At 46.9% G+C, this 27598-nt stretch overlaps 1 protein-coding gene across 2 annotated transcripts in view; it reads right to left on the minus strand.

Annotated features, from left to right (window-relative positions):
* Positions 1 to 27598, minus strand: part of LOC144829517 (lysosome-associated membrane glycoprotein 2-like) — a 327120-nt gene that overhangs the window by 272182 nt on the left and 27340 nt on the right. For both annotated transcript variants that reach the window (XM_078688732.1, XM_078688733.1), the window contains exon 3: positions 19540 to 19710. In XM_078688732.1, the coding sequence (XP_078544858.1) occupies positions 19540 to 19710 (171 nt within the window). The remainder of the gene's footprint in view (positions 1 to 19539; positions 19711 to 27598) is intronic.

Raw genomic sequence — 27598 nt, forward strand, 5'->3', positions numbered from 1 at the left:
GCCGTTGGTTATTGTTAAGAATATTGGGTTTGAGTGAGGGGGTGGCGATTTGATTTAGCCCCCATCCCGATATACTAAATATAATTGATCAAAGGTCTATTTCCAGTTAGATGAAATGTCTTAACTCTGTTCAATTAGTTATTGCTATAACCGAGCAGCATTTTGTCAATGTGCTGGCAACTCGTGCGGTTTCTAGAAATTGTATTTTTCCAATTCTCAAGCCAGCTTTTTCCGGTCCTTTGTGTGCAATTTTGCAACAGGGAAGGAAGCGTGAGGAGTTTCAGAGTACCGCAGGGGAGGGGAGCTGACCGGAAGGAAAGATTTCCGAGTAATGTCATCCCCAGCAGGGCGCGCCTGCCATGGTGAGGGCAGAATGAGGCATCTCGATCCTAATTAATCCCTGCTCAGGATCCACCCACGCATGGTCCCACGCGGCGCAGGCAACGTGAGGGAGTGTGTGCGCAGCAGGATTGGAGAGTACAGAAATCATTGAGTGTTCCTGCCTCTTTTTACCTTACGATTATCAGACACCTTTTATTTTCATTTTACAACTTTACGTCTCCAGTCAAGCTGGGGCATCTTTATTTGTATGAAATCTTCGCCAACAGCCACGTCACGCAGCATAAAGGCGGAATCTGGGGCCCGCTAATCGTTTCCAGAAGCGGATCGGGCAAACAATGAGGCGCACTTCTGCACAGCGACTGACAGGAAACACTATGCAGCCAGTTCCCCTGGGACGAGAGCACAACAAACCCCATCTCAGCAGCAGCCAGGACAACCGCAGCTGCACTCTCGGGCTACAGCGACCACAGTGTGTAGAACGCAGAGTATATCGACGCACAAGGGGGTTTGTTTCTTAAAATAGACCCTCGCCTGTACCCGTAGCATCAAAGGCTGTGCACGCCGCATCCCGGATCATCAGAGACCATCACAAAACAAGCCGAGGTGCCGTGACAGCGGGAGGGGGGCGGGAACGGACACACGCTGGTTCAAGACGGCACGGCAGAGCTTCTCAAGTAAGCTACTGCCCGGCCGCCATCTTCGGACAAATGACCCCAAAAAAATAAAAAACACCGCCCACCGCCGCAATGACGTTCTAAAAGGGGCGGGATGAGTAAAAATAGCCGGAACGCCCACGAATCTGCTCCGGCAATGACGGACAGATCTCTCTTCCAATGGCTTGCCTCCATTTATGGAGCTAGCCAATGGAAGAGCAGGCGAGACAAAGCCCCGTACTGTTCTAACCTAAGATTTCGCCTGCGCGAACGCTGCTGCGCAGCAGACGCCAGGCGCAACCAAAACAAGCATTTGCAATGCAATAGGTCTCGCAGCATTAAAGTTTGAGTTATTGGCATTGTGTATGACAATGCGTTGCATAAATTTTTTAGCATACTTTGAATTGGTGAGCAGTTTGAGTGTGTGCAAGAGTGCTGTTGCTCACAGCTGTTATTATTCACGCAGCTCTAATGATGACACAGAGTGTATTTTCTTCAAACAATATTATCAGTTTTTAATCACTGAATAAGTTTTACTTAAGAGGGTCGGATATCCCTTTCACGACGGGAGGGGAGATTAGGAGACTGCAGCACTTAGTGAGTAGATGTGGTACGGGCAAGGAAGCAGATATGGTCTAGTGGGGTTGGGTGGAGCAGTGATAACTCTTAGAGCTCACACAGCTTGGGGTACAGACATGGTGAGGTAGGGCTGTTTAAAGCAGTGATAGTTGGAGGTCACATCGCATAGGGAGCAGTGTCTACTGGAGGTGCGTTGGCTCAGTCAGACCTGCATTCAAGCTTGACTTCCGAAAGTCAATGACTACAGAGAACCGCTTAAAAGTTAAGGACTCGGTGCTGAGAGCTACGGTCTTCCTGCATATCGCAGGTCTGGAGTCTCTCCAGACTGACTCAGCCTTCACTCCTCTGAAGTGAGGCCTTTCCTCTGGTCCTGGGGCAGCCTGTGCAGTATTCGTGGTGGGAACTCTCGCACTGTTCTAGGAAACTATTGCACGCCTTCCGCATTTTGCTAAAGAATTTTTGCTACACTTGCAACGGGAAAAAATATGCAACAAGAAACCACAAGTTCATAAAGGGACAGAAGAATATATTTACTGTTCATACATCAGTGGCGTGCCTGCTGTAGAGAGGGTTCTCACCGCACCCTTGAATACAGCGGCTAGAGCCCTAGACAGATGTGCGGTCTGCCACGCACAGTCTACAACACACAAAACAGAAGGCGAGAATCCGTGCGAGCGCAGAGATGTAACATGTTGTTCACCTTTTGGTATTACTGCTTGGGGTACAACTTGGCGAATACCGTCTCGAATCCATGTTCACACCTATTCTCAAAACACACACTTAAGCTTAACTGACAACATCATTTATTATTTTACGTGAAATGCACAAATATTTCTTTCACCGAGCATGCATTTGGTTATCACCCCTGCCTGACGTGCCGCTGCCTCAGAGCGCCCGCCGCGCCTCCTCCAAACCCGACAATGTGTGCTAAACCCCAGGATCCCCGCCAGTCGCCTCACCCCGCCCCGCCACCTCCGAGGAGTCAGAAAGCGCTGGTTACCTTAGAGGCGCCTTCTTGGCCTTGCGTCTTGAACCACGCCATGGAGAGGAGCATCGCTCGGTGCAGTCGCGGCGGGATCAGCGCTGCTGGCTGCCGGCTCCGGAGGCGGCCCCTGGATACTCATGGGAGGCGGAGGCCTCCGGGCAGCGCTGCCTATGATTGAAAGCAGGAAGTAATAGGCGGAGTCCCCGCTGCACGCTGGTCGATGGGATCGCTGGAGGTCCTCCCTCCGGCCGCGCGCGGTGCAGGCTGGGATCGCGGGGGCGGCTGCGGGCCCCGGGAGATAGTAGGTGGAAAGGACTGCGGAGGACCCGGCGGTAGCCCGCAAGGAGCGGCTCACACCGGGGAGGGGGGCACCCGGCACCCGGCACCAGCGAGCGACCCCACCCCCCCCCCGGATGGGAGACAGCCGGGGTGAGCTGCGGCAGCGGGCGGGGCCACAATTTAAGGTATTTATTTTATGACTGTGTAAAGCAGGAACCATGCCAGGCGTCAGAGCACTTTCCATATTTATTCCAGCGTGGGGAGCTATGTGACCCCCTCAGGGGAAGGGGGGAATGCCTGTATGTGTGTATGCGACGGCGGAGGGGTGGGGGGGGACGTCTCCCCGTGCGTGTATGTGCGCTTGTGTATGTGTGTGGTGCTGTGTGCGCATGCGTGCAGGGGGGGGTGTGTGCCTGTGTATGCATGCGCTTCCCAGGAGACAGACACGGCGAGCGCGTGGCCTGCGCCGATCGCATTTTGAGAGAAGCGCGCGGCCGGCGCTGTCTCCTGGGAAGCAGAGTCAGTAACAATAGATCTCGGCGAGTACAGTGCTTACGCACTGTATTGCTACGAGACCTAAAAAGGAACTGAAAGTAAACTAACAAGAAGGCTTGAAACAGAAAACCAGAATTAGGATACAGGGAAGATGGCATGTTAAGGAAGGTGTTCTCACTAGGACGAGGTGACCCATCCTAACAGATTAGTTTCAGAAACATATAGGCAGCTTTTTAGGACAAACAGCCCAATGGCTTGGTGACTTAAAGGAATAGGGGCAGGTGAGGAATGATCAAAGTTGAGAATACATGAAAGAAATGTTATCCAGGTGGTAATGTGTATTACTTTATCAAGTGGAAAAAAGGATTATTGAGGTGAACAGTAAGGAGGCTGCTCTAGTAATCTGGTTAACTTCGAATGCTAGGTCATGGGTTGGAATCCAACGGAGAGCTACAGTGGGGCTGCAAGCCTTCACCTCAGGACAATTAAGGCATCAAACCCGAAAGGCTCAGAAAATACTTAGTCTACTCCTTTTCCAGCATCAATTAATCTTTGGCGTTGGCTCTTTAAGTCTAGTTACTGACTTCAATATTAACTAAAGGACCTCAGATCATTTACTTGCGATACCATTGAAGGAGCACCCATGAGTCCGGTCTGAAGAGTTCACTAAAACATCTGTACAGGTCAGTCAATTATGGTAATCTTTACCAGCAATTTTGACTCCGTCCCAAAAATTATCACGGTCTGAGAAACTAGCACTTTGATGTCACAACTGAATGCACTGGAAGCTAGGTTGGCCATGCATGAAACCTTAAGTGTACCAAGGATACAAAAACACAGGGTAAGAAAAAGAACAGTTACCTGCTTGCTTTCTGGAAAAGTCATAAGAGACTGCAACATTTAAGGGGCAAGCAGAATGGCTAGAAGACACAGGAAAGGTAAGAGGTCTGGACAGAATGTTAGCAAGGTTTAGCAGGTGCTACTGGATCATGCAAAATGGTTAACACTTGCATGAAAGAAGTTTCTGCATTTCAAAAGGATGTGGTCCTCAATATATTTGCTAATTTTATATTCACTCGCTTCAATCACGCTTGCTGAAATACGTGCAGTAACTGTTTTGAAAAACAGAATGCCCTTGGTACAAAGATTTACAATTTAGTCCTAGAAAGAATGTTTTGAAATGTTGGTCTCATTTGCCACATGTATTTTATTACTTGCTACTTTATTTATAACATATTACATTACAGACAAGATGTGCATAAGGGTATATAAATTGGGTAGCCTTTACACCCTATGGCTCTAAATTGCAACAATAGGACCAGTCAATCATCGGGGTATGCGTCCTACACTAGTGCATAGCTGCTCCCCAATTCTCCGGATTGCCTTCTTTTCTGCATGTAGACTTTATAAAGCTCAAAACCAAGCCCAAGTCAGCAGAACACTGTACATGGTTAATGCTAAAGAACCAGTGAATGGAGCGGAAGCTAGTGTTTTAGAGGAGACATTAATTCAGTGATTATATATAGTGATATGCGCTTTCTAAATTGGTTATCTGGGGTCATCGTAATGATTACAAGGATGAGGTTCCATTTCATGGGTGCATAGGCTGAAAATCTTCTCCCCACTGGTCACTAACTAGTAAGTCGCTTATGCCTGATAAAAAACGCTAAACAGAATTTATTCAACGCTATCCAACATAACTTTACGTTTTCGGAGACGCTTCTAGTGTCTTCTGTTTGACAATTCTCACATTGGCCTCCTCAAAGAAAAAGCGAAATATTTCTGAAATTCTCAAAAACGCCTAGTCTCTCTCTGCACCTAAATACTCGCTCAAAAGTGAAACTTAAAACGTTTTCTGATGAAAGCATTAAAAAAATGTTTCCCCTTTTTATTTTATAATCTAGTCTTCTAAATCGATAAAACAGAGACTCGACCTGTGTGACTTCAGACAGGCCCCTTTGAGAGTGTTGAAAGTAGCGCCAAAGGTAATTGTGCACAACAGGACATTCAGAAAAATAGAAATCCATTTAGGCTCACGAGTCCGTGCCAAGCAAGATTGTTTAAATTACATCATTCACACGCAGTACCTCACAAAGCCAAACAGTGAATAAGTGACGAGCAGATGCTGTAAACCGCAGGTTTTCATGCGACTTGTTCTAACCCCACCCCCAGAAAAAAACATCCGCACGGAAAGTTAAAACAAAAAGGAAACATTACCAAAGCACAAGCTGATCGGTATGCAAAACAAGCATTTACAATGCAACGGTCTCGGCATTGCAAAAGTTAGAGCTATTAGCAGTGTAAATGAACGCGAGTTTAAGGTCTTGACATTGTAAATGACAAGGTCTTTTATTTATGTTTTAAAAACCAAAACATAAATAAAAGTCATTGTCATTTACAATGCCAATAGCTCAAAGTCACCTAATGTGTATGGCAAACTACAGTAGCCTCCTGACGAGTGCCCTTTCACTTAATTTTTTCCAAATGAAAGCCATGGCACTTTTTTTTACAAATTAAGCACGGGTGGTGTCCGTGTCTGCACGGCAGTGGTGGTGTCCGTGTGTGCACGGCAGTGGTGGTGTCCGTGTGTGCACGGCAGTGGTGGTGTCCGTGTGTGCACGGCAGTGGTGGTGTCCGTGTGTGCACGGCAGTGGTGGTGTCCGTGTGTGCACGGCAGTGGTGGTGTCCGTGTGTGCGTGTCCGTGCCCGTGTGTGTAATGAAGGAAGTGGGAAGGGCTGTGTCTCCGCAGCGCGTCTTCTTGGTGCGTGGAATCGCGGCGGCAGAGTAGAAGTCTAGCCCCATGTTGTTGTTACACAGCAAACGCTGCAGGAGCAACAGTAGAAAGTACAGTACAGACCAAATGAGTCCGGGAGGAAAACAGAGGCATGCAACCGCCCGAGCAGCCCTGCCTGCGGTGTCACCCTGCCTCAGGGAGGGGCGCTGGCTGCATGTCTGCTGCTGATGGAAGAGGAGGATCAGGCACTGACAACCACCCTATGGGGAGGGGGGGGGGGGGCATCGGTAGAGACTTAAACCGTTTGCGCTGTATAAACATCAAAAAGTCCAACAAAACAGCATACAACTGGCACGCAGCTCTAGTCTTTCCTCGTGCCCTCAGGGGTGCAGCGGAAGAAGTGGGGCCAGTCCCTGGGAAGGGAGGCTGGTTTAGGGTCAGACACGTCCTCAAACATTGGCCAACCACAGTCCTGTTAAAAGATGGCAGAGCCCAGATCCCAGCTGTTCAGAGAATCCTCCACCAACATTCTATAGCAGATGCATTGCCAGCTTCGGAATGTTCCAAAAAGCGGAGGGATAGGGTAAAGGGAATATACTACTATAATAAACCAGGGAAACTGTTGACCAAAAATACACTAATACAACTTCTTCCTCAATCCGAAATCGAGTCGCACTTCATTCTTCCCTATAGTGGGAAAGCAATTAAAGAGATCGTGTGTCATTTCCAGGCAACATCTGTCGTCTCCAAAGTGATCCCAGCAGATGCTTTCACTGAAACCGTCAGTCTGTAGCAGAGTTTATCACCTCCCAGGGCACCCTTGGACTTAGAGAGCAGCTTTCTCCTACTTTTTACACTTTCCCTTTTTTTGGACACACATCCGAAGACGGGCGCCATCAGCTGCCGATGTTGTCAGCAGAAGTAACGTTTCGTGCAGGCGGTGGGATTAACAATAATGCGGCAATGCCCCCCTCCCGCCAAAACAATATCCAGATCACAAGTTTGTGAAAATATTTTAGCTCACATTTAGTACAAACAAAAACACGAACACAGGGGGTCTCATACTAACAATGAGGTACGCGTTGCCACGTCATTTAACATTGCATAAATCAATATGACAGAACAGCCCACTCAACTTGCAGACTTGCATCTAAAAGCCTTGCTAAGGTGCCCAGACCGCAGGGGAGTACCAAGAAAATAAAATACCCTCTAACCCCCACTTTCATCTATAAATCTACTACTGAGTGAGGGAGGCGAGCGATTCCCGTATTTTTAGGAAGCTCCCCGGAGAATGTTCACTTAAAGAAAAGCTCCTTTCCTTCCTTTCTCTTTTCCGTTTTTCTTTAGTTCCCACCAACCTACTTTCCCTCCTGTTTTGTATTTCCTTCTTTCCATTCTTTTTCCTCTCTGCTTTCCCATTCTCACTCTATTTGGCTGTTACACTCTTTGCGCTTTTCATCATTCCGCTTTCATGGAGCCTAGTTACCGCTGCGCGGACGCTGGGTGTTAATTCTGCGGTCCCAGAGGGTTCCAGCTCGAACCCAGAGCGTCCCCAGAGAAATGAAATATTACTGAATAAAGCTGCTCAGAGTTGAAGTTAGTAATTTTTTATCCAATTCCCTGGTGATTCCCTCTGAGCTATAAGTAAATACATCTGCTCTCAGCGCTAGCGCTTGGAAGCCTCGGTAGTGAATCCAGCTCCTCCCGCAGACTCGCTTCCTGGCGTCCGCAGGGGGGGGCAAGGAGGGGCGCTTGCCCCCCCCTGGAGCACCCCTCCTTGCCCCCCTGCCAGGGCCGGCGCTAGGGCGTGCGATGCTGGCTTCCTGGGGGCTAGTGTTTACAAATTAATTATGATTTTAAAAGCACCTACTGAGCGTTCCTTTCCTCCTACAATTGTGGGGCCTCACAGAAATGTCAAGATAACTCCTGTGATTAATGTTCTTCCTGGTCAGAGATCAGAGTTTTGTGTAGTTGAGGTTTAATTTCGACTTATGTGAAGGTAGCACAGAGGGTTAATATGCCTACTGCAAAGAACATGTACCAAGTAGATTAGAGTTCATTTAATGTAAACAGATCAGCAGGTTACTGCTTTTAAAAGAGCCATCCTTTTGTTACTTGCAATTTATAACGTAAAGTCCTAATATAGAATAGTGAGGTATTAACTTTCACCATAGAAGTGCATACACTCTGCTAAGTACAGAACATTGATTAATGTTGCAAAAATGTTTAATTTGGGTAGAAATTGATTCTTATTATTAATATGCTGCTTCTTTTTCGACTCTGAGTTTGTGCTTCTCCACACCAAGCACTCCTAAACTATACTGCCTACCAGTATGGATGACATATGACTCCTACACTTTTTGTGGCTTATGTAACATTTCCTACACACTGATTAACACATGTATGATTGATTGTCTGTGTAATGTGTTTGTGATGCAAAGTGCTCTGACATACTTTAATGGTATGAGTAGCGCTATATAATGAATTCAGTGCATCTGAGAGAGAGTGGTTATGTAGACTTGGTCACTGTTAAAGGGTGCTAGTGAGAGAATCCGTGGTGGAGGTGGTCATTGGGGGCGCAAAATAACATTGTCCCACTGGGTGCCACTAGCGCTAAAGCCGGCCCTGCCCCCTGTGGTCGCCCATGCCACTATGCATTACACATGGTGCTCCAGCCACTGTTCCTTTCCAGCTCGCACTCTTGGTTCTAGTCTGAAGCTCCTCTGCGACTCAGGGCTCAGTAGGACAAGCTTCATTTTCCTGCACCGTCCCTTTGGCACTCTCTTCTAGGTGAACTCCTGTGCATCTCATTGCACGTCACATCTAGACACCACCTGCAGACTCTGCTCTTTTCTAGATCCTTCTGAGTATCCTCTGCCCCCCCCCCCCTCCATCTTATAATTTAGTCAAATGCACCAGGAGACCTCGGACTTTATAGTGCGCTCGGACACAATAACAAGATTGAGGCAAAGTCTTTTCAAATAATTATTGGATTATAGTGATGGACTGCCTAGAACAGTTGCTGTTAAGTAAATTACTAAGCAGAAAGAAAAGTCACATTTGAATAAAAGAGCATATTTTAAGGGAGACTCTGCTCTGACATAAAATGGTGGACATCAATGGATGATTTTTGATTTAATAAGTTGCATTGATCAAGAAAGATAACACAAACAGAAAACAAATGTAAATGAAGTCTTAGACACAAGTCAGTACAGAGGGGGATATCCAGATGGGCTAGGAAGCGTGGATGCTAAGAGTAGAGGGGCTGAGTCCATGTGTAGTCACCACTGTAGTCCAGAGCAGGGAGGAGGCACAACGAGCAGGCATATGTAAGATTTATCCATGAGTAGAAATGATCATACAGCCCTTCCGAGTCTCTCATTGAGGGTAAGAGCAACTTCAGAGAAGTGAGACCTGTGTCCTAACTCAGCCAGTGAAGACAGCGGGTCCAAAGGAGAAAGAACCAGGCCAGACAGAGTAGGTCCAGGCAGTGTGCACGGAGGCAGGCTCGGTGGGTCCGGAAGAGAGACAGGGCAGGCAGAACAGCTCCAGAGAAGGGCGAGCAGAACCGGACCAGCGTGAGCCGATCCGGACCAGCAGATCCACCCTGAATAGGGAGGCGGCACGATACACAATCAGAATGTAGTGTTCAGCTTTGAGGTTCCAGGGGGTAACTTTAGGGATCAGGGTGGGTGTGGGTTTTAAAGGTGCCAGGGAGTAATTTTAAGGTTCACGGTGGGTTAGGGAATGGGGTGCCAGGTGGATAATTTTAGGGTTCAGGGTGGGTATGGGTTTTAGGGTACCAGGGGGTAATTTTAGGGTTCAGTGCGGGTACGGGTTTTGGGTTCAAGGGGGAAATTTTAGGGTTCAGGGCGGGTATTGGATTTGGGGTGCCAGGGGGGTAATTTTAGGGTTCGGGGTGGGTATTGGTTTTGGGGTGACAGGGGGACAATTTTAGGGGTCAGGTTGGGTATGGGTTATGTTTACCAGGGGGGTAATTTAGGGTTCAGGGCGGGTATGTGTTTTGGGGGGCAGGGGTAATTTTAGGGTTCAGGGTGGGTATGGGTTTTGGGGTGCTAGAGGGTAATTTTAGGGTTCAGGTTGGGTATGGGTTTTGGGGTGCCAGGGGCGTAATTTTAGGGTCCAGGGAGGGTATGAGTTTTGGGGGGGTGGGGTAATTTTAGGGTTCAGGATGGATATGGGTTTTGGGGTGGTAGTGCGTAATTTTAGGGACCAGGGTAGGTATGGATTTTGGGGTGCCACAAAAGAAAGAGATGGCTGTGGCACAACAACCCTATGGTGTATGAGATCATATGCGGCCTGCTTCCTGCCCCCCAGGCTCCTCCTGCGCCCCAGTGTTTCTTGTGCCCCACCTGGCACACATCATGTCGGAGGATGATGATGACATTAACATTTTGCCCCCCCCCTGGAAAAATTTCTGCGGACGCCCATGTCCGTGGGGTCTTTGCAGGCGGCGGGGGCTCGTCCTGTACCCGATGCACTTTGAAGCGGGGATGTTTTGTAGTTTGATGAGATGCACAATTGCGAAAATGCTAAAATAACCCTGTAATCCTTTAAATGCTGTAAGTGCCATTGCGGCATCGTCAACATGCCTCTAGCCAATTACTGCCGCGGCTCGAGCGCTTCGGGCTCATTAAAACACCGGGTGGTCTGAAGGAGCCGCATACTGCAGTGACGTCAGCACTCAAAAGGGAGCCATTAACGGGGCGGTCATCGCGAGCAGCATTTGAAAAACACAACCCAGCACTTCTGAGTCTGCCTGCGAGGCGGATCGATGGCGGGGCTCACGCTCTTCTGTGCATGCGCGGTCATTGTGGCCTTTACCTTGATGAGACTCAGGAGTGACACATAACTGTTCTTCAGCTGCAACGAGAGGTTATTAGATCCTAGACGAATACTTTACACGACCTCGTCCCACCGCTCCTAAAGTGGCTGCTCGCTCAGTGCACCAACATCTCTTACTCTCAGAGCACAAGTCCTAAAAAGAGCACGGAAGCACTTCCGGGTCGCGGCGGGCAGCGCGGCGGCCCCTTCAGGTCACTGAAATGATCCATGAGAACATTACAATATGAGTGAACACATTACAAAAGCAGACGTAAAGTTACATGAGGCAAAAGTGACAATTGTGAGCAAATAAAATACAAGAGGAGCAAACGATACATTACAAGAGGAATAGACTGGGACCTCGGCGAGAGGGAGGGTGTGGGGGCGGGACTTAAGAGACAGAAACGCCCACGGATCGCATCAAGGCGGGGAAAATAGTAATTGACACATCTCTTCCAATGAATGGCTAACCTCCATTTAGGAAGCTAGCCAATGAAAGAGTTAAAATAAAGCCCCACATTGAAGTCATAAAGTCTCGGGCTCCGCCCACACTGCTTAAGCAGTGTGACGCTAGGCCCGAGACCTAAAAAACACAAAAACTAAGAGTACAGGTGCAAGAGACAAGTAATAGGCCGTAGCTCCGTAGGCATGACAAACACCAAACGCCAAAAGAAGGGACAACAAAGTCACAGTAGCCACCTACAAGCAAGCTTTTTTTTAATTTTTAAACAGACCAACAATTATGGGAGTAATGCAAGCCCATAGAGTAGATACACAGGTCTCAAAGAGACAGCAAAGGCGCTGCCTATGCGAGACCCAAAATATAGCTTGAATTTTTATGAATTGATGGACACCAAAACGAAAAAGATCCATACAGAGATCGATATAGCTTTTTAAATAGGCAATAACACTTCTCGCTCAACAGCAAACAAGCACTGGCAAAGTCAAAGAATGAAACTTTAAAACGTTTTCACCAAAAAGTGACATCAACGTTTGATGTAGTTACTTGCCAGTAAGTGACGAACTCCGGCAGGAAACCAGTCAAAGGGACCAACAAGGTCCAAAAAACCAATTACTTTGGCAGCAAAAGAAGTGTCCAGTTTCAGTGTCAGTGATCCCTTACCATGAACTTCTATGGAGTGATTGCAAGTCAAGGGATACAGGGGTCTTCCTGGGGCTACTCCAGATAGGGCAAGTCAAGGGATACAGGGGTCTTCCTGGGGCTACTCCAGATAGGGCAAGTCCTGTCACATGGGTCGACGTCCCTCAAAGTCCTTGAGTCAAGCAAAAGTCCAGTCGCCACTGGACGGTTAGTCACCAGGTACAACCACACCATCTTTTTTTCTGGGTGACCAAGTTGCACTCAGACTGGTCTACGAGAGTCCAGGTGCAACTTTTGAGCACCAGGTCTCAGATCCAGGGCGGTGTTGCAATGAGTGGCAGCAATTAGGTGATCTGAGCTACCAACTTGCCCAGAAAGGCTGTATGTAGCACAGGACCACAGAAAGGGAGGCAAACAGGAAGTGTTCCAACCGGCTGGCAGGATCTCTGCTTCTGGCTGGACATTAAGACTTCTCCACAAGCGGGACACCACAGACTGTCTTCTCTTCGCAAGCTTAATGAGCTGCAAGTGCAGTCAAACTTCAATGCAGCTTCTTTACCAGTGGCAGGGACAGCAGGCCAGGCTTTTAGTCCACTTCTACAGTCCAAACGAAATCGGAGTTGTGTGTGCAAGGGGCCCCCATTGATGCCCAGAAAATGCCCTTAGAGAGGTCATGGTCAGTAGCCAATGGGCTACTTGGTTACCCTCAGCCTGCCGACAACTTTGTGTATTGTGGCACCTAGCTACTATAGAGTGCTCTATTCTGCCAACTTTCAAGATGGCTGAACTCCTCTCTTGGTGTGTGGAGCTGCGTAGCCTGACCGAGGTGTGGCTACACACCCAAGGAAAAACTGGTTTAGCCAGTATTTCCTGCTCCGTCTCCAAACCAACCCTGTCTACCCTGACAAAAGGGCATCCCCTTTGGAGTGTGATCACCATATGCCCTTCAAAGGGGGCTTCCTCTTTGAAGCTCGCTTTTTGGGCTAACACCCCATGTGGCTTCCATCCAGGCGGTGGTAATATCTCCTCCAGCGGCAGGCCTCTATTGTTACTGGTCTTGGGAGCTGTTAACACGTATCTCCAGGAGGCCAGCAGGCGGTTTCCTGGTCAGCTTCGGCAACTGACCGCTGGAAAATTTGACAGAGTGCCAACTTTCTAAAAGCTGCATGTGGCAACAGGTTACATTAATTTCTACTTGGGGAGCTAGGCGAGCTTAAAGCAACTTTGGTAGTTCTAGTCAGAAGTTAGAACAACAGAGTTGGAGAACAGAGCTACACGCTTACAATGATGTTACCAACCTCACACTGTTAAAAAAAAAAAAAAATGTATACACACACCACACATACTTCCGAGTTTATTGTTAAAACATGTACAACACATGTCCTACTTTATAATATGCTGCACCCTGCGTTTGGACTCAACAGGCCTGCTGTAGGGGTGACTTGTACATATTAACAAGCATTGGCATAGCCAATAGGTCTCGCCTTTTGGACCTTATAAGTGTTTAGCCATGCAACAGCTGATGTTGCACCAAGGATATTGTGCTGGATAACTAAACACTTATAAGGTGCCAAAGGCAAGACCTATTGGCTATGCCAATGCTTGTTGACACATTGCAGTGCAGCAAAATTAGTTATTGGGCTGTGGTGAGTCCTAATTTTCCCCATAATTTCGCAGTCACACACTCACATTGTTAGCTTCATTCAAACATCAGTAGCCAGACTATATAAAGCAGCGAAAACAGAAAATACAGAGAACCTCTTAGTTCAATGCACATTGCACAGTTCGCAAAAAATTTTAGCAATGCCAGTAGGTCTGGCTTATAACTGACAATGCAAGCCTGACATGAGGGCTTTGGCATTAGCTGTCTATTTTGTGGGATTCTACTGCTGCCTGAAGGTAGTGTGAAAGATTACATATTGAAAGTTTTGTCCGACCTTAATAAGCTGCCACCATTACCCCAAGAACAACCGAGAGCAGTATTTATAGCATGAGTGGTAAATACTACAAAGCCGCAATGTTCACAAACCGCAAGCAATATATTCTGCCGACACAGTTTTCTTGTCTTTTGGACTGGGGTGATATATATATATATATATATATATATATATACACACACATATATATATACATATATACACACACACCAAGTGAAAACTGTTTCCAAAACGCAATTCGGGAAGCCCAAGGGGAATCAATAATGCTGCTGGTCGAAGAATATTTCATTGTTAAAACCCGTGTGATAGTAACGAGAGAGAGAGAAAAATATTTTTTCGGAAGTCGGCATACTGCTTTATACCACGCAAAATATAAATATTAGGTCCTCCGTGACAACAGACACAAATCCGTATGCTATCTCGCACCAAGTATGGCGAAATGTCTGCAGATCCCGAGATTTTCACTCAAACGTAAGTACGTAAATCAGAATGGGATAAATAAATTGTTATGCGAAAGCATCTACTTGACCCCAATCTCTCGAAACAAATATGTCACTTTGCATACAAGGCTGAAGATGATCGCTAACAATGGGTTTTTGAAACGTGGTGAAAACTTGACTTACATAGTTAGTCAAAAATTGAATGTGTTCACCAAGGATTGCACCAATCAGGTTTGTACAACATAACAAGGGCACTGGGGGTGGCGGGATATGGAGGAAGAGAAAAATGGGTTTGAAGTGACGGGAAGATGGTTGGAGTATTTAGAAGGGAGCAAAATAAGTATGAGGGACAGAGCGAAACAAGGAGAAACACGAGAGACGGCCTGCGGCCGTCAAAGTGAAAGTACGGCCGGCGGAGGGCATTGCTGTGGGGAGCCGGGAGGAGAAATGAGACACGGCGGGCAGGGGAGGGGCGGAGCGGGGAGAGCGGCATGAGGGTGTGAAGCAGCAGGGGCCTTTGAAGTGAAGCTAAGCTTCACTTCAAAGGTGTGGGAGGAGTGCTGCTGGTGATTGACTGGCGATTTGATGATGTGTACGCGCATTTTAGGTCAATGCGCTTGCGCATTGACCTAAAAGCACACGGGCACAGCATCAAATCGCCAGTGGAATCGCTAGTTAGGTAAACTCTCGATAAGCCCCTATATATCTCGCTCCCACTCAATGCGCATGCGCATTGAGATAGGTCGCTCGACCTAAAAAAGGGGGTTGGGCTTTATCGCTTTAAATGGCAAAGTCGAGTTAGTAGTTTTTAAACTGCTCTACAGTGGCAGGCTGGGAGAAGTTTTACCTTGTCCAACTCATGGTGCCACAATCCGTACTTCAGTCCCCAGGGCACATGCAAGAAAGTATCAACTTCTATGGTTCCCCCCCCTCACTTTTTCCTTGATGTGATACTGTTTTTGACAAGTCTGACTGGGATCCTGCTAACCAGGACCCCACTATCTGCGTTCTCCCTAAATTGTTGCGTTTTATACCTAGGTACATTCCAGATTGGATACTGGGGCACCCTTATCAGACCCTAGTATATGGTACTAAGGTACCCAGGGCATAGGTAACCCTGAGGTCTCCCAAGGGCTGAAGCATGCATTATGCCACTCATGGGAGACCATGCAAAATGTAAATACAGGCCAGCCATTGCAGACTGTGTAAATTGGTGCTTGCACCACTTAAGATATAGATTTCCTATATCCAAGGGTTTCCTTTATCCTATATCCAAGGGTCCAAGCAGCCTGCCTTCAGAATTGCAAAGGCCTGTTATCAAGGGGACTTTTAGGTTGTGAGAGGGTGACCCTGCATGAGCAGGACACCCCTGCAGCCTACGGAATCTATTCCCGCGGGTTGTCAGTAAAGCAGCCATATCAATATGTAGAGGGGCACCACGTAATTACGCAATGACCATCTCGAAAACAGTTGCAACAAACCGATCATGTTTGTATCAAACATGGTGGAACCATACCTCCCACAGAACGGTGTGGAAGGTATGATTCCTGGCTGTTCGAGCAGTAACATACCCCTCTCCCCCAGCGCCTTGAGACCCTCCCGGGTGAGTAGCACGCTTTACAAATGCCATGATTGATTCCAAGCAATGGAAGAGTTGCTGCTGACCAGGGACACATTTCTGCCCTCCTGCTGCCGAGCCAAGCTCGAGCAGAGGAAGGTAGAATAGGCATCCTGTCACAAAGAGGTGAGACCACCTCCCTGACAGGATTTAGTATAATGGGGCCCAGTGGGTGCGATAATCTGCGCCAGAAAGTCTGCATGAGGGGCACACTTAATGTCCCTGTGCATAGTCCAGGTCAAACCAATTCTGTGTGCCGTTTGCTCGCACATGAAACTGCACAAAGGACATACATGGGATTAACTCCCATCCAGACCCTCCCTAGAAGGGTCCCCCTGAATCTTCCCAACCCTTTCCCTAGGGTGCTTAAGGGCTTACCCGGGTGTAGGTCCCTAAATAGGTCGTGAGATGTGATTCAGATCAGACACTACTCCTACCGTCTGGGCACTCTGGACTTCACTGGACTTAGTTTAGGCCAGACTTGGTCCCCCTTCCAGTCTGCTGCATCATCTGTGCATGTGCATCACACAGGAACCTTCCAAGGCCTGCAAATCATCAAAGACACTTGAAGGAATCTCCTTTGGAGTGAAGGAGTCACTCCACTGCATTCACAAGCACTGCAGCCAAATTCACTGGTCTGCTGATCCTGAGCTCCTCCGGACTCTGTAAAGTCCTGCTACACAGGTGGTGGTTTTCCACAGCTGCTGAGGCCTGCCCTCACAGTTTGTCAGTATCGCTTGTGGGGGTTGAAATAACAGAAGCCCTGTGCACAGTGTCAAACTTGCAGTTGCAAAGGCTTGTTGGCTTCATGCCAAGAAGATTTTCAGGCTTCAAGGAGCCCCAACCGTAAGCATCTCCTGTGACCAGAATCGTCAGCCACACTGCTCCATGTGCATCGTGGCCTGCATTTTTTGGTGAGCTGCTTGAGGTCTTCTAGCAACTCCTGTGCCTCTGGCCGGAGGGTACATTTGAGGGCCACACTTATTTATTTTGGGCCCACTGATTAAAATCGAGGCTTGCCCGGACTACCCTGCTTTTGGCGAGTCCACCTGGACCTTGCTGGTCCTGATGTTGCGCCTTCTTAAGATGCCTGCGTTGGTTGCATTTGCCATGGCTTGTTTGGTGCTCCCGCCGGTCAGACGTCGCAGCACTCAATATCCTTTGTGGGACAGCTTGTGCACAGCTCCTGGTCCAACTCTGCATCACCTGGTCCTCAGCTGCAGAGACTGGGGCATAGTCACCCATCCTGCAACACCGCCCATCGAAGGGCATTTGTCTTTCAAGTCCCCTGGTCACTGAGTGACAGACTCCGTCCCCTCTGCTTGCAGGCACCGCTCATTAAGAATCCATCCTCGGATTCCACCAGACACTTCTTCCACAGCTGTACTTTCCTGACGTCCTCCATTGGGTTCAACGTGGTTTCCGACACCACTTCACATGTACGCACCCGGCTTCCCTGGTGTAGGTACTAGGGTATCCACAGGTGGGGTGGCTCTCCAACCTTCTGTCTTTGACAGGGTTTCTACAGGGTCCACTGGGAAGGGTACTTAATCTTAAATAAAAAAATAAAATAGAAAAGTGACTTGCGCATAGACTTGTACGGAGCACGTGGTTGCATTCCCACACTCTCCGCGGGGTCCCCATCTACTTACCATGGGTGGTTCTAAGGGTCCCCAGCATTTCTATATCCCGACTCGAGTTGTGGTTCTTACACTACTTTTAGTATATTGTTTGCCCGCCACCCCGGGGTTCCACTGTGTATTTACTGTGTTTCTTTGCTAAAGTACTGTGTGCATTGTGTTTTTTTCCATGTAGGCGACATTGGAAAATACGAGTGTATTATATAATAAATACATATTTATAAATATTTGTGTGGTTATTTTCACTTATCTATACTAGAAGATTGCATTCTGGTGAAACCAGCTGCTTTACACTTCTTCTGGACTTAGCCTGAAGGCTGCTTTCCACAGCCACCACTTAGAGAGCTTTCTAAGGTGGTCCAAGACCACCTAAATCACCATAAAGGGTTGTCTGGACTGGTGCCCACTTACATTAGTAGACATCATATACCAGGCGAGCTTCTCACAGGACACCAACTTACAGGCCCTGGGTACCTCTGATACCATATACTAGTGGTGTAGAAGTAAGCTAGCTTATGCCAACTGGTTATAGGCCATTCAAACATACACATTTAAGGGTCGGGGCACTGTCACGGATGTATGGTTCGCAAGCCTCAGCGCACTCAGTTGAAAAACCAGTAGTGTTCGTCCAAGACTTTAGGAGTGATCTAGCTCGTCACCAGTGAAAAGGATATTGGTTGAAAATCATGAACAGCCCTCACTACAGTAGGATCTCTGCCTCAGTATGGTAATTAACTGTTTCATTTTGAATATACCCCAAGCCAAATAGCAAGGTAGTCTAATTTCATATTGCGAATGAAGGAGTTGAATGAGGATTAGATTTAGTTACAAACTGGTTGGAGGAAAAAGCTAAAGAAATTGCTTCGGATGAGGGAAGAGCTGTGGACACCCACTAGTAAAGAGCCAGGCATTTATCCAAGTAAAGGCAGCCGGGACAAGAAGGCCAACAGGATGCAGAAAATAGAAATAGAACCCAAATGCAATATTTGCAGCTCAAAGCAGATGGAGGAAGGTGGTTTGGGGGACCAAGTAGGCCAAGTGTCACCAGGAAACAAAGCATTTGAAATGCTTCTAGTAGCCAATGACACCAGGGTGGCCTTAACCCACCTGCTACATTGTCCAGACTCCCAACATGGACTCAAACGTGCAGAAAGCCAGGAGAAATGGAAAGACAGAACCCTGCAGGTCTATAAACAGCCTTAAAAATGGCAACCAACCCACCATTATAGCTACCCTACAGCCTCCCTTAGCAGATTCCACATCACCCAGGACCACTCCAAACACTTCCCCTACCTCCCCAACAATAGATAACATGCCCTCCCCTTTCTAGATTAAAATCCACCACCCAAGTGTTTCTGGGCAACAATGAGTAGCACAAATGGAAAGAGGGCACTTTCAGGGACAAAGTGCAGAGAATATTCTTTCCTCATTGTTGCATCCATTCCTTCTCAAAGAACTAGTCCATTAGTTCCGAGAAGAGTGGCAGAGGCAGCAGCCACAGAGTTAGTGGAGTGGGTGGTGCAGTCCTGGAAGCAGGCCTAACCTGGCTAGAAAGCAATGTTTGGATGCATGCTGCTTTTCAACCACTGCTAGTCTCTTATTGTAGCCTCACATTTAGTGTGTACATATCTACAGATACTACCATTAGGCTCTGCTAGATCATGACAACAGTTTGCAGGTTTCCAGCTCATTGTACTACGTTGAGTGTGAGAAGGGCGTTGTGTTGCGACACAGCAAAAACAGGTTGTGGCAGAGAACAAACATGTGAATGAGATTCCAGAAAAATATTACACTAGAGACGGACAGGACTACGTTAGGACCATATGGAGGTGATTTACAGCACAAACACTATTAAAACCCAAGATATTTGGGATACATTCTATTCTTACCGTTCTCTCCAATTGTGCCATTTTCAATGTAAGCCTGGAGGATCACATTCCAATATATCTGAACAACATTATCAACGTGTATCAAATCTGGATGGTTGCACTTGTACTTGGTCTTAAGAGGTATCGAAGTAAACAGCTGTGGTACTGCAGGAGTCTCGGTGATTACTGTTCCTGTGAATTGAAAAGTTCAGAGGAGTACAAATTTAGCATGTTTTTAGAACTTCTAAAATATCTAGGATTAAGCGAATATTTACTGTGTCAGGCTGTGTTCATTACCAAGTAACGGAAAACCTGTCAGCTTTCAAGGGAAACCTCATCCACACATTATTCACTATTAGTGTAATAAATAGAGCACCAGGAGATGGAGCTAGACTTTTGTTGAAAGCAAAGGCAAGTAAAAAAAACACTTTTAACTGTATGTTGTGTTCCCCTTTGCGGGTCACAGTGACAGCATGCTTATATGTGTGTTTATCTATGTGTGAGCATGTGTTGGTGTTAGGTTTCAAATAAACACATTCACCCAAGTGTTGGTTTCATTGAAGCTTTTTCAGTACAGTACAACAATAGCACACCAAACCAGTTTTGGCAGCTTCCAGGCAGCAAAACACACAAGATGATGGATGGAATGTTGCACAATGGCAAAACATTCACCCCCAGTCACAGATCTGGGTTTAATCCATTGTTATTTGCTCACCAAGCCACCCCAGTTCAGACATGGCCATATGCAAATCAGTCTTGACCCTGTGCCTCAGGGGAACAGTCCAGACCGAACTGTCAAGCCAGGTCTTACCTGGACCGGAATCAAGCATCCTAGGACCGGTTTCTGGCTATCAGCCCTCATCAGCCAGGATAGCTTGAGCCAGTGGCGTAGTGAGCAATTCCGTCTGGACTGTTCCCATGGGGCACAGGATCAAGACTGATTTGCATATGGCTAGGTTCAAACTGGAATGGCATGGTGAGCAAAAAAACGATGGATTTAGGCCCAGATCTCTTTACTGGGGTGAATGTATGACATTGTTCTGCATTCTATCCATCACCTGTTTTAGCAGCTTCTAGGCAGCAACAACTGTCTGCAATTCATACATCAGAACACAACCGGTATAGAGAGCTTTTCGAGTTCCTAGGTAACATTCTAATCACTTTGCAACTAAGCCATAGCTCCTCCCCCCCCACCCCCCAGAGAGGACATCTCCTTGAGGAACTCCATCACAGTCTTAGTGTGGACTGTAGCTACACATTTGGGAGTGTATTCAACCAACAATATAACATCATTCCTTATGTGTGATCAACTCAAAAGGGCCAGAAACGCCTAAACAGAACTTGGTCCATGGCTCTGATGGAATCTCAACTGGGGATAGAGGGGTGGCGAGTCTTCTTGCTTTTATCATTATTAGTGCATTGCCAACAATCTTAGCACTTCAACCTCATCATCTATACCCGGCCACCAATACAACTCCCATAACCTGCCTTTAGTCACCTCTACCCCTAAATGCCCTTCATGAGCCACATTGATTAGTTTTTCCTCTCAAGTCTTAGGAGGTGGGGGGGGGGGGGCAGGATACCACTCTATCCCCTCTGAAAATTCACTTCCACAATGCATAACATCCTGGACACTAGAGAACTCCCTCAAGGTGAGAAGACTATTCCTACTCTGTTCAACATGTGTCAATAACATCTTTTATGCTCAACAAATCAGTCTTTAGAATTGGCAATTGGTCATTCATTGTCATCCAGTGCAGACTCGCACACCCAGCCTACCAGGGTTATCCACTTTCGCTTTCCTGATCAATTGGAAGCCTAGATAAACAGTCAAAACGATTAAAAAAAGGGGGGGGGGGGTGATGGACAGAGTATCTGAATTAAGCAGAACACTCCTACCCAGTCAAAAGATCAGGGCTTGATCCATCACCGTTTTTTAGCTCACTGCACCATCCCAGTTCAGAACCTGGCTACATGCAAATTAGTCTGTCCCTGGCCCGGTGCATCATGGGAACAGGGCAGACCAAACTACCAAGCCAATTCTTTACTGGAAAGGAAACAAGCTTCCGGGGACCGGTTTCTGGCATTACAGCCGTCTTCGGCCCGGCTTGCTTGAATCCTGATGGTGCAGTGAGCAAGGGACTCACATCTGAGCATACCCTTCCACACTTGTGGTGGCCAAAACGATTAAAAAAGTGGGGGTGGTGATGGACAGAGTATCTGAATTAAGCAGAACACTCCTACCCAGTCAAAAGATCAGGGCTTGATCCATCACCGTTTTTTAGCTCACTGCACCATCACAGTTCAGAACCTGGCTACATGCAAATTAGTCTGTCCCTGGCCCAGTGCATCATGGGAACAGGGCAGACCAAAACTACCAAGCCAATTCTTTACTGGAAAGAAAACAAGCTTCCGGGGACCGGTTTCTGGCATTACAGCCGTCTTCGGCCCGGCTTGCTTGAATCCTGATGGTGCAGTGAGCAAGCTGGGCCGAAGACGGCTGTAATGCCAGAAACCGGTCCCTGGAAGCTTATTTCCTTTCCAGTGAAGAATTGGCTTGGTAGTTTGGTCTGCCCTGTTCCCATGATGCACTGGGCCAGGGACAGACTAATTTGCATATAGCCAGGTTCTGAACTGGGATGGTGCAGTGAGCTAAAAAACAGTGATGGATCAAGCCCTGATCTGTTGACTGGGTAGGAGTGTTCTGATTAACTCAGATACTCTGTCCATCACCACCCCCTTTTTGAAATTAGATACAGTCAGCCATGCACTTTGACACTGGAAAACATATCCGAGCAGCCCTGTTCTCATTGGACGCAGAGGAGGCCTTCAACCTGGTCGATTGGTCCTTCCCGATAACTTTGCGCCATTTCAGACTCAGCAAAACTTTCCTGAGCATGGTGAAAGCTGACTATCACTGTCCCAAGTCTGGAGTCCTGGTCAACGGAGTAGCTTTGGACTACTTTTATCGAGAGACACAAAACAGATACCCCCTCTCACCGATGTTCCTTGCGCTCTGCATAGAACCGCTTGCTGCACATATCAGGGCTAACCAAGGCTTACACGGAATTAGGTTTGGTCTGGACGAACACAAAATTACTTTAAATTGCGGATGATGTTTTGCTGCCCATTACAGAACCTTGTATTTCTCGTCCAGTCATACACGCTAGGTTAAGTAGCTTTGATAAAGTGGCAGGTGTCAAGGTTAACCTTCCAAAAATCTGTCAGTGCTCCTAGAGGTGACGGCAACCATTATGGTGGCTTCGCCCTTCAGGTGTGTTCACAAGGAAATCACTTATTTGGGCATCAAAAGAACAGTCCCTACCAGATTTTCTTCTCTATTACAGAGCAGCCATAGAGTCCTGGCTGAATGGTCCCTCAAAGCCCTGGCTCCATATAGATAGGCTAGTAGCGGTAAGAACCATATGGGATCATCCTTGGAAACCACAACAGGATAGGCCAAGAAATGTCTAAGAGTACATGCTGCATGGGTGCTATGGTAAAGCAGGGTATACTGCCACCAAAATCCTACCCTTGATGACATTCCTGTTCATTTCAACCCCACCTTCCACCCGGCTTGGATGGAGGGTCCCATTGACAGATGGGAGGGAGAGCGGTTGTCTAATGCAGTCAGACCTGTTCGAGCGGAACTACATTCCTTTGAAAACTGTGCCTCCATTTTTTAAGCTTCCATCACAGAGGAATACCACCATTTCCAGTTGAGACACTGGGTGCAGCAAACTGATGCAGCTAGCCACATCCAGGGACCTGCTCCCTATAGAGAAATGTGTGCAGTCCAGAGGCGTAACTATGGGCTGCATCTCGTTCCTCTACACTCTCCGTCTCACGGTTGGTCCCGCAACATATGGCTTGAGAGGCCACCTTTCACACACCTATAAACAGAGAAACAATGGAGTTCTCTGTATAAAGATGTTACTAATATAATAGCTCCATGTTTCTACAGGAAACCCATCATAAGATAATGTATGACTGGTATTTACAACCCCAAAATCGACAAATTTTCAAAACAGACAGATGTTGGTGGGGATGCAGGCTACTGGGCGATTCCCACAATTTGGAAGGAAATTCTCTCGCAGTTCAAAATATTCTAGGATACCCAATTCCAGACTCCCTGGAACACAGCTTGCTGGAGTTGCACGACCCCAGCATGAAATACCAAACCCTGGGGGACCATAACATCATGTGGCTATGCCTGGGGCAGACAAAATGGCAGCAATATGGGCCCCCTCTTTCCCAATGGCACGCCCATCTGTGAGGGGGACTGGCCCTTAAACATATGAATATCATGGCGAACTACCGCAAAGGGTTTGATTATATTTGGAGTCTGCTGGCGGGGTACGTATCTGAAGGTTTCCCACTCTTTGCCTGTGGCCACCGATCGTAGGCCCTTCATCTCTTTGAAACAGAGCAAACTTGGACCCAGTTGCGATCCCTCCAGGTGCCACGAGCCTCAGAGCTTTCATGCACCCCCCCCCCCCCCACTTGCGCGGCTCTCCCATTCTCCCTTGTTTGGGAGGAGGGGGGTGTGGGGGGGTTCCGCCTTCCCCTCGATTCGTTGCTGTCCGTTCCACTCTCCTCAGTACACTATAGTCATGTGCGATAAGTACCACGGGATTGTTTAGTTGTTTTCCATTTTGTTTACTTTGTTGACGCTCGTTCATACTGTAATGGTGCAGCAAGAGATGTAGATTGTTCGACATATGCAATTTGATAATGGGCGGGGGGTTCTCCCCGACTATATCAAGGGTTATGCCAAGAACTTGTGGGAAGGAGGTGTTTTGTTTTTAGCTATCTGACGATCTTGGCTTGAGGCAAAGCTATGTTGAGCCACATAAGACTTAAACGTCCGTGTTAGCGACTATGCTGCCCGACTCCATATCACAGGACCTCCGATATTCATTGATCTGGGAGGTGCAATTGCCACTTATTCAGCTGGAAATACCAGCACCTCTAATTATCGACTTTGGACTTTGTTGCCAGAATTGGCATTTCTCGCCCTATCAATAGAGATCGCAATATAGGGAACGCTAGCACCTGGAATATATTATTCTATAATCAGGCCAAGGTCATTTCACTTTTGGGTGCATTCAATACGGGTACTCACTATTGTGGCGCTCCCATTGGACTTACTTCACCCGACAAATAAAGCATCAACTTTATTCATCTTATTATCTTAAGTAGATTACAAAGTCCTCGGTGTGATCTCGTGAAGTTTTATTACTGACCCAGGATTACACAAACTGGTTGTGACTTTTCAATAACTCACTTATGAGTAATTACCAAACAGCCTATCCTTCAGGTTACTGAACCTTTAAAATATAGAAAGCCCTGACGAAGTTCCCGTGGCACTGGGGAACTAAACGTGTTGGCTGTGTGCCGGTGGTTGTTTTTAAGAACTCAAAAAAAAAAAATGAAATATTTGTCACTTGTCCCGACTTCAATGAAGTGCACCTTGCTTTTGTTTTGAAGCCACATAAGTTGTTAATCTTTGAAAATGCAATACAAAGGATCGACCAAAAAAAGTTGCAATGATTTCGGCTAGTTAAAAAAAAAAAAAAAATAAGTCAAAGAGTTAACATGTTTCTTGCCATATTTGTGAATAATGATCAGATGGCAATTTGTCAGGACCGAAAGATACTAATCCACACAGTGGTTTGAACCTGGGTTTGTGTCCAGGATAGTCCAATCACAAATTAACCTAAACGCAGGGTACCTTTATACAGCGATTCCTAAAAAGCGGACCTGAAATAGAGATAAAATCATAAATACAAATGATCTGAGTTATGCAGGTAATCAATGACATTCTCATTGTTGTGCAGCATGTAGAAAATTCATCAACATGCTGCCATCAGTTGTGGTGCAACTATCCCAGTGGAAAACAAAACACATAGACAAGTGACACACTTAGGGGTAATGCCAACCAACAAGATTTAACACACCAAAATGGGGATTAGACAGCTCACCCAAATAAGGTAGCCCTTTAGCCTCCTCAAATAGGAGCAGAACACATTTTCGTTTAGCGTGCTAAAAAAATACAATTGAAGACATGGTGTAGTAATCCCATACTGAAACTTCTGGTAATTAGTGGAAGACTTGCAAAATTAACTTTTTGGTATTTCGAGTCGTACGGACGATTGCACTGGACGACCAACCCAATCTCTGCAGCCTCAGGAGAGAAGGGGAATGGGTGACTTAAGAGGGATACGTGATCAATTGCTTACAGGTGGTAAGCACCACAGAGTAGCTAAGAACTAGACCAGGACATTAAGAGGAAGGTATGGGCACCATTTTGGCAGAATCATGCGAGTTTCAGAGGTTTATTTCAGAGCCCACGATCTTGAGAAAACTGGTCAAGGTATGGAATGTAATGAGGCTGGCCTTAAAGGAACATCACCCACACAGGGCACCATTCCATTCTTCAACAAAATGTTATGTTCAAAATGCGACATCCGAGCGCATTACCAAATATGTTAAGAAATTTAGAACAGATCTCAGATAACTCTGCGGTACCAACACCTTTTGTTGTGCAGTGGGATTCAGAGTTCTGCCCTTAACCCTCTGATGTCCCTAATCGATAAAAGATTGCCCCCACCCGTTTTGCCACATACACTTTGTACGTTGTCTTACGGTCAGAAAACTGAACCCTTAACACTGAATACCCAAGGACATCTATTCTCATACCACTATATCCAACTGGATTGATATCAGGTGCCTGTAGTACAAACTTATCACTTTCAAACACAGCCTCCCATTTTTTTTCCATCAACCATGGTATATGCTGAGCCAGTCAGCCTCCTCCTCCAACACCCCACCCCCTGTCATGTAGAATTATTTCACCTAAACACTGCTATAAACTCGCTATACAGCGTATACATTGGAATCTAGCTGACCAGGAGTGCACTCACACCTACAACCCTCTTATGTGGTGCTTTCCTGGCCTACAACTCACTGGTGAACACTCCAAACAGCACGCTCCCTAAAAGTACAAAAGCAAACAGGCATGTACTAAATTCATCCAAAGTCACCCCCATTTTTTGCTCACTGGTACTGGTGGCAACAGGCTGCCCCCGGGCTCTGCCCAACCAGCCCTCGAGGTAGTGCTTCGCTGAAAATACAGTGAAGACACCTACATACAGTATGTTACACTATGGGTTAGGGTACCCCTAGGATTGGCATAGCCTCCCCTATTAGGTCCTAGTACATAATAGGGAAAGGGGATTAAGGGATTAAAACTACCTTAAAGTCCCTAGTATAGAATAGGTATGACAGTTAAGAGGCCAGCAGCCCTTTCTGCACTTGGATGTTTACACTGCTGAAGCCGGAGGTCAGTTTAAAAGCAGCCCTACATTGCAGACCTGATTTTAAAAAGGAAATTGTGCCCAAACTCGACTTTGATGTTTGGCCCACTTAATAATGAATAAACTACAATATGTTGGCATATTAGGGGAGCCTTAAAAAATAGGTTTTATATGCCTTGGTGTGAGAAAGTGCCCTCTTTTTGTAAGGTCACCCCCACTTTTGCCAAACCTTTGAGTGCGCCATGGGTTCCTGCCAACCAGGTACCCAGGGCCTGTGTTCTTCACCTAAATCTGCATTAAGACAAAACCCAATTGTCACTCTTTGGCCACAGGTCAGTCCTTTGTAAATGGTACCATAGGTACCAAGGGCACTGAGGCCAGGGAAGGCCTCTAAGGGCTGCCTCACTAATTATGCCACCCTTAGAGGCCTTGTACCTTTATCCATACACATACACTGTCATTGTTCTGCACCAAAACACGCAACCTGCAAAGCGAACAGTCAACATGGCACACATCTGTGTGCCATGCCCACAACCCACTGCCCTGGCATAGGTCAGTCACCCCTCTGGCTAGGTGCACTATACCAGTGGTGAGGGTACAGGTGCATGAGCCCTGTACCCCTACAGTGTCTAAACCAATTCTTAGACATTGTAAGTTTAGTAATGCACTTAGGAGTATGTGGTACTAGGGAGTTTATTATTACGAACTCCACAGCACCAAAATGGTTTTACTGAAAACTGAGAAGTTTGGTATCAAACTTC

This window comes from Lissotriton helveticus, chromosome 4_1 (assembly GCF_964261635.1).
Source record: "Lissotriton helveticus chromosome 4_1, aLisHel1.1, whole genome shotgun sequence".
Lineage (NCBI taxonomy): Eukaryota > Metazoa > Chordata > Amphibia > Caudata > Salamandridae > Lissotriton > Lissotriton helveticus.